Source organism: Elephantulus edwardii, unplaced genomic scaffold (genome assembly GCF_000299155.1).
Source record: "Elephantulus edwardii isolate Elephantulus edwardi_28Jun2011 unplaced genomic scaffold, EleEdw1.0 scaffold00080, whole genome shotgun sequence".
Taxonomy (NCBI): Eukaryota; Metazoa; Chordata; class Mammalia; order Macroscelidea; family Macroscelididae; genus Elephantulus; species Elephantulus edwardii.
The window spans coordinates 7,245,835-7,253,659 of NW_006399830.1; the positions used below are offsets into that span (position 1 = coordinate 7,245,835).

The following is a 7,825-nucleotide window of genomic DNA, read 5'->3' on the forward strand; positions in this document are numbered from 1 at the left end:
ATGTGAGGAGTGGACATGCGGTGATGGTACAGAAGTGGACATGCGGCGATGTGAGGACAGTGCGGTGATGGGACTGAGAGTGTGTCGGGTAGATGAGAAGTCTCAGCGTCTTTGCTTCCAGACTGCATTCTGGCTGTAATTCCTTGGGACCGATTTGATCATTCTGGCAGTCGATGGCACAGTTTTTGCCGTCACCTTTCTCCAAAGCTGGCTGTTTGTCGGTCTTCTTTATTGCTTGTCCAGCTTCTACACGCGTGTGAGGTGACTGGAAACTCTACCGCTTGGGTCAGGACTGTTCTAGTCCTCACAGTGTCCTCCTTACTCTTGAACCCTTTAGGTGATACTTTGTAGCAGGTTCTTTGTCATGTACAGGCTGTTAGAAGGTCAAATTCAGGGTGTGGCTCTAGAGGAAAGCATTCCTTGTCTGCCCTGGGAGAACTCCTCTTCCCTTCCCAACTTCTGTTCCCTGGTTCCTTGGCGATTATGGTGGTGGGGGGGGAGGTTCTTCCTCTTTGTACTTGTTAGCTCTACCTGGTTAATTTACTCTTTAATGTCTCAAAAACGGTTATTGAAAACAAGCCCTACACTAATAATACCTCATTAACATAACAAAGAAAGCTCATTCCCAAAGGGGAATATCAGCTTAGGTATTACTTGTCATTGGGTGCCCTGAGCAAGCTTCTGCTCCTGGCAACCTTGAGTCCAGTGGCAGGAAGCCCCGCCTGGCCCCGCCTGGCCCCGCCCACCCTCAGGTGCTGAGCCCACTGCTGCAGCCAATGGCAGGAAGCCCTGCCTGGCCCCGCCCACCCTCAGGTGCCCTGGGTCCTGAGCCCACTGATGTCAGTCCATCTCATTGAGGGCCTTCCTCTCCTTCACTGACCTTCTGCTTCTCCAAGCATGATGTTCTTCGGCCGAGGCTGCCCTCTGGATAGCTTGCCCACTGTATGGAGGCCAGGGCTTACCACACTTTTTCTTTTAATGTGAGGGAAGGGACACAATTCAATCAATGACAAACCCTATTCATTTAACGCCTTCTTCTCTTTGAAGGAGGGAGGTAAGGGAGGGATGGGAAAGGTAGCATTGACAGGTGACATCAGCCTCAACAACTGTCTACTCTCTCCCCAAAATACATACAAAAGCCCTTCAGCCTTGGGCTCCATTCCGACCCCTGGGGGCCCTCCAAGGCAGGGTACTGAGGCTGTAACTTACACAGCCGACTGCCTCCTCTTCTGCTGCTGGGTGAAGGCTGGGTTCTGTCTGCTGGCCTTCTGGATGGTAGCAGAGCCCTTTAAACACAGCACTCCCAGCGATCCTTTCACCAGAGCTCCCTCCCACCCTGCTACCCTCTGACTTTCTTACTCTGCAATTGCAAATTCCCATTCTAATAAGAAGGGGCATTTCTTCCAGGAATACCACCAGTGGCTGGCTTTAATAGGCAGAAGTGTGATCAGGCAGCCTCTTCTCTGTTTGCACTGCTCTGTGTGACAGTGTCCGTAGGCCACATGTGAGCTCTTCAGTCTCTGGGAATGTGCTTGCTGGTGTCGGTCACCCTGCCCTGTGCTTCCAGGGTTTCTGTTCTTTCACTCAGAGAGTGAGGAGGCGCTGGTTCTAGATCTCACTGAGAACTGAGTTCTAGATCAGTCACACTGTTAGGATCCACAGGACTGTCACTTGCTGATTTTCAAAAGAAGATCACCAGGCCTTTCTTGCCACTCCTGGTCTGGATGCTCCATAGAAACCTGTCCACATGGGTGATAGTGCTAGAACATTCCAGTGGCCCACCTTCCAGCACCATAGCAAGCCAGCCGCTGCAGTGCAATGCTTGGCTGCTCACTACAAGGCTGGGAGGTCAGATCCACCCAGATGCACCGTGGAAGAAAGGCCTGGTGCTCTGGTTCTCAAAACTCAGCTGTTGCAAGCTCTGCGATGCACATTTCTTCTTTAACAGACTGCGGGTGTGTGACTCAGAGTGGGCATTAGTTGGTTTGGGTCATTGCTGAAATGGTTATGCCTGTGAGCCCCTGGAGGACAGGCCTGTCCCTCTCTGTCCCTCTGTTGGCCCCTTACCTGGGCCACTGCAGGTCTGCCCCCTGGGATTCCAGTAAATTAATCTGATGGAGTCTCAGATGTCTTCCCTTCCTCCCAATCTGCCTCCTTGTCACCCTGGGCCCCCTCAGGTCCCGCCTGCTTCCTGTGTATTTTTGGCCTCTCTTCTGGTCTGCAGTGATTTTTATTCTTCATGGAGGTTTCAGCTGGCTGGACTTAATGAACACTGCACGATCTGGGCCCCCTGCAGCTTCCTGTCCCAGTTCAAGTTCATTACTGTGACTTACAGAGCAGTGGGGGGCAGCCAGAAGCAGTCTTTAGCAGGTTAGCTTCCTGTGCCTCTTGCTAACTGGATCATGATATTCAGAAGCCCAAGGAGGAAGCAAGATGCTGGAGAGGGATAGATTTCCCTCCCCCATCCTGCTGCTCCCTGTTGTTCAAGGCCCATTAAACCAAAGATGAGCTGGATAAGGATTGTGTGTTTGGAGTTGTGCCGCATTCCGTGAAAGATGGCAGGTCTGTGTGGGACAGGCCACTGGGGATGCGTGGACATCCATGTGCACCATTCGGTGGCCCTGTGGGTCTTTGGCAGCATCTTAACATGAGCCTGCAGAACTGGACAGGCCTCCTCTGCCAGTGGACTGTTCCCCTTCTCTGTTTTTTCTTTTTTGGTGGGAAATGTTCTTGTCTCCTCGGAGGGTCACGCATGGAGGACCCAGAGCTCTGGGATTAACTGCCAGCTGCAGGCAAAGAGGCAGTTAGGGCAAGGCTTCCTGGTTTTCCAGAATAGCACACGTAGGTTAAGTGTTTCAGCTACTAACCAGAAGGTTGTCGGTTCGGATCTACCTGGGGCACCTTTGAACAACGAGGTGGCACTGTGCTTCAAAAAGCTCAGCTGCTGAGGCCTGTGTGGGGCGGTTTCACGTGACACGCAGCGCCCTGTCAGGATGCCACTGATGACAGCCAGTTCCTCCTTAAATGTCCTGGCTCCGGGGTCTCAGGACGCCTGAGAGCTCCCTCACTCCTCACTTCCTGCTAAATCCATGACTGAAATGCCCAGGTAGGGAGCCGGACTATGACCTCCAACCCTGGAGGAGAAAATGTGAGCAGAAAGCCCGAGTGGGGTCCCTGTTCTGCAGTGCACTGACTGTCTGCCCTCAGTCCCATTAATCATAACTCCCCTCGCCTGGTTTTCTCGTCTGTATGCCCTGCTCTTACTACTGGATTGGAACAAGGCAAGGCAATGCCCGCAAAGCCCTCAGTTCCATCCCTCAGACATCCCTAATGCCGACGGTTGGCCCAGCTCACAGCGCTGCTGCCCTTTGGGGCTTGTCTGGTTGATTATTATAAAGAGCACATTCCTCCTTGGTGTTAGCGTCCACCTTCCAGGCCTGGCTGCTGTTTGGCTGCAAGCTGACCCGCAGGGGTGAGCTCATTCCGGGCTTGCAGGGTGTCTATGTGCCGCAGTGCTGGGGTTCCACTTCTTTACTTTGGGAGTAGATCGCCAGGCCTCCCTGTCAGGGACTCAGTGTAAAACACTCTCGCTTGGCTTCTGCCTACCTTGGTTTCCTCGGGCTGCAGGGTAGGAGTATGGGCGCTGAAATTCTAGGAACAGCAGGGATGACTGGGGTTTCCCCACCACCGTGTGTATGTGCTAGAGCAGTATCTGCGAAGAGGCCGCTTCCTCAGGCTCTGTCTAGATGGGCCCCCGGTTCTGCCGATAGGGCTGTGCATCAGAAGCCAGCTCTTGGCTTTGCTGCAGGCTGCTACGCGGACTTGAACATGAGACGGAAGAATGTCCTGAGAGGCAAGAGGGGTAAGGAAGCCGATGCTGCCCAGGCCTCTGCTCCAAGCCTGCCGGAGGCTCCTTTTCGTCAGTGACACTAAGAGAGAGAGAGAGTGTGTGTGTGACCAGTAAAGAAAGCCTCAGATCTCAAATATTCTCTCTGAAACAAAAAACAAAAATATAAACCAGTGGCATTTATTTAATGCATGAAGATCCTATTGTGTCAGCGTAGAACTGTGTGCCATCCAGTTTACAGAGGTTAATTTTGTGTGTGTGTGTGTGTGTGGTGTACCGTCAAATTGAATCTGACTGGTACAGGAGGAAATTGTCCCTCCTTCCTCGGCAGAGCATCTGGTGGATTTGAACTGTGCATCTCTGGGACTGCAGTGCAGCTTCTTGCCACTAGGCCACCAGAGCTCCCCTAGAGGTTAATTTTTTGAAATGTGAATCACCACACCTTTCTTCCAAGACACCTCTGGGTGGATTTGAACTTCCAGCCTTTGAAGGAGCAACTGAGTAACACACCTGGCAAGGGTGGGAACAGCACAGACTCTATTGGGGGATTTTTCCTACTACTGAGAAATATCTTTTATCAGCTCTTCTCTGTAAAATGCTTGTCTGTCAGATAATGTTCTAAATCTGAGCAATCAAATGAAGACAGACTAGGAAGAAGGATTGGCCATCCACTTTCAAAATAGCAGGCCTTTGAAAACCCTATGTACAGCAGAACACACTTAGACTATCAGATAGGGCAACTGAGGCTGAGCCCTCAAGTATGGAAACACATAGGAGGAGAAACAGCCATAAGCAGACGCTAGTGATTGGAACATGGAGTGTAAGAACAATGAATGTAGGAAAATTGGATATTGTTAACCATTTGCAGTCCTCATAAAATAACCTCTTCTGCAGAGAGTGAGGTGAGAGTAGGTGCTGCCCCAAGAATTAGGGCACCCCTCAGTTGGGGCAGAGACCAGAAGTAGCAGTTTGCCTTCCCCTGGAACCTAGAGACTGAAGAACAAGGCAGGCCGTTGCATGAGTGCCAGCGAGAAGTTTATTACGCAGACTGCCTTTCAGGGAGCGTCCTGGGCAGCGTCAGGCCCTGTTCACGTCTCTGCAGTCTGAGTGGAAGGCAGCGGATTTTGTGGTCCCAGTTAACAAGGTAATCACCCCACCAGAAGTTACATAAGAGTGATTGAGCAAGTGGAAGCAGCCTATCAGGAAGCCTGGTTCCCCATCACTTGGCAGTGCGCCTTCCGGCCAAGGACTGGGGATTATAAATGAGCTGCTCTGCCTGCGGCCAAAGTCGACTTCAGAAGCATCATGACTGCTCATCAGCTTCCGGCTGGCATCCTCAGGGACCGTGAACTTGGACTAGCCTGTCCCCCCCTCACTGCGCTGCCCAGCACCTGTGTGGGCTTCCAGACAGGCTGGTGGTCTCTCTCCAGCTCCTGCCGGAAGGGGGCGCTGTAGTCAGGGCGTGTTGAGTGGCTCCCAGCAGCCTCACCTGCAGAGGACTGAAGGCTTGCCTGACCTGCTTCAGCCTCACAGCTGCTCTTAACTCTTGTTGCTGCACCCCCTGATCGAGTCCATCTTGTTGAGGGGCTTCCTCTCCTTTCCTGAGCCTCCACCTTTCCAAGCGTGGTAGCCCCTTCCAATTCCTGGCCCCTCCTGATAACATACTTAAAATATGATTGAAGAAGTCTTGCCCTCCTCACCTCTAAGCGCCCTGGTTGCACTTCTCTAAGACTTTATTATTCCTCCAGGCTCTATTGTTTTGTTAATGACAGTCCGTGGTATATTCAGCATTCTTCGCCAACCCACAGTTCAAAGGCGCTCGTTCTTCTTCACATGTGTATGAAGCAGGCAGATCCACCTGATGCGGGTCAGACTCCCGTGGGTCTTTAACACTTGCCATTCAGCGCTGTGAAGAGGACGCTTCTTGGCTGCAGCTTTGCCCACTGCAGTACTTGGTTTGAGTTTTTGACGGCGGCTGACAGACAAGGCAATAATTCACGGTTACTTGGATTGACACACTTGTGATTAACCACCCGCTGCTGTCAAGATGATTCTGACTCGGGGTGACCCCGTAGGACAGAGCAGACTCTCCCCTTGGGTGTCTGAGGCTGTAAATCTTTACCGAAGCAGAGTGTTTAGTTTTTCTCCTCTTTAGTGGCTGTTGGTTCCAAATTGCCAACTTTTCAATTAGCATTCCAATCCTTAATCCACAGTGCCACCAGGGCTGGGATTGTTGCCAGTGAGACTGAGATTTGGGATCTCTTTGTCTTCTTGAGTCATTCATTGCTGGTGAGTTAGAGCCTATGCATAGCTGACCCTCCAGCGAGTTTTCAGAGGCAGTAAATTTCACCAGAGGAGACTGCCCAGGTTTATCCCTCAGAGACGCGGGTGGCTTGGAACTGCTCACCTTTGGATTGGCAGCAGAACTCCCTACCAACAAGGCAGTTGCACCCTTAGAATGCAGACTGCCTCATCTTTCTCCCATGGTGGGGCTAGTGGATTCAAACCGCCAACACTTAGCCCACTGTGTCCGTCTTAAGAGCATTAATTATTCAAAGAGTTTTGCCATCATGCTCGCTAGAAGGCAGTGGGGACAGTGAGAAAGCTACAGCACTCACAGGGACATACCAGGTGCAGACTGCAGGGCCCAAGGGCTGGCTTTATGGCGGGTGACAAAGGTAAAGGATGTGGGGGAATAAAGCTGATGTTTCTGTCAGGAATATCCAGGCAGTGTGAAGGCCAGGAGGGGGAGTGGGTGTGAGGTGTGACCAGGTACAAGGAGGCATATGGATAGAAATGTTGGCATTGCTTAGGAAGATGGTCATTGCATGGGCTAATAGTCACCCAATATTTACAGTACTTCCAGTTTTCTAAACCAGCTTTCTTTATTTGCTGGGTTCCTGCCAGTGAGGGAAATACAGAGATACTGCATTAGGAGAAGTCCAGCTCAGTACTTGTCACATCCTGTTTTTCTCTTCTTCTTCCAGGGGACGGCCAGGTGGATTTCGACGAGTTCATGACCATTCTTGGCCCCAAGCTGGTGTCTTCAGAAGGTCGTGATGGTTTTCTTGGCAACACCATTGACAGTATATTCTGGCAGGTGGGTCCAAAGTCTTCTCACAATTATGTCTAATGAATGGTAAACTTGGCCTGACTCTGAGCTTCTCTTCCTCCTTGACTTGAGTATCTCCGTTGAGGTCCACGCTGGGGTCTCAGAACAAAGAATCAGAACTCTTTATCTGTCTAGCTCAGGTTTGGAGGTGTCCAATTTGTCTTCCTCCTACTCAAAATGTTGTTGTTATTTTTAAAATATCTGGTTTTGAATTTTGGAGAAATAAGATTCCTCCACTTTGATTCATAAAAGCCTTTATTTATTTATTTCTTCAGTGCAGAAGGCAGGCAGGATGAAAGGAAATGAGCATCTCAGGTAGGAGGTGGGAAGTTACATTGTTACAATGTGGCGATTGCCATTAAAGCCATATAACACAATGTGTATGTGTGGTGGGGTGGAATGCCAGCCTGCTCTATTCCACTCAAATCACAATTAAAATTTCAAGGAAGAGACCTGTTCCCAGGGGCATGCGGAAAGGGCACTTTGGTGAGGGCGAAGCCAGTTTTGTCTTGCATCAGTTTTCCATGAGTCCTTTGTTGAGAGGCCAGCATATCTGTTTAGCTCTGTCTGTCATCTTTAGTAGGAAAGGATGGTTTTATCAAGTAATTGATGTTCACTGCTTTTCACTTGTATTCCTATTTCTGTCTTGTACTACTTCTTAGGAAATTCCAAATATCCCTGTTTTCATTTCTCAAATGCTACAAAATAGGGGGGTTATTGATAAATAGGAGGTAATACTGATTTTCTCATCTTAAAAATGTAGATTATTTCTTTTTTTTTTTTTACAGTTTTATAACTTTATTTGACAATCAGCTATTAGTTTTCATCCACATTGATGGTCTGTAGATTTTTGAAAGTGGTGACAG

The 7,825-nt window shown here is 50.0% G+C and overlaps 1 protein-coding gene across 2 annotated transcripts in view; it reads left to right on the forward strand.

Moving 5' to 3' along the window:
• The window catches only part of CALN1 (calneuron 1), a 448,881-nt gene that overhangs the window by 294,441 nt on the left and 146,615 nt on the right, over window positions 1-7,825 (forward strand). For both annotated transcript variants that reach the window (XM_006889661.1, XM_006889660.1), the window contains exon 4: window positions 6,835-6,947. In XM_006889661.1, the coding sequence (XP_006889723.1) occupies window positions 6,835-6,947 (113 nt within the window). The remainder of the gene's footprint in view (window positions 1-6,834; window positions 6,948-7,825) is intronic.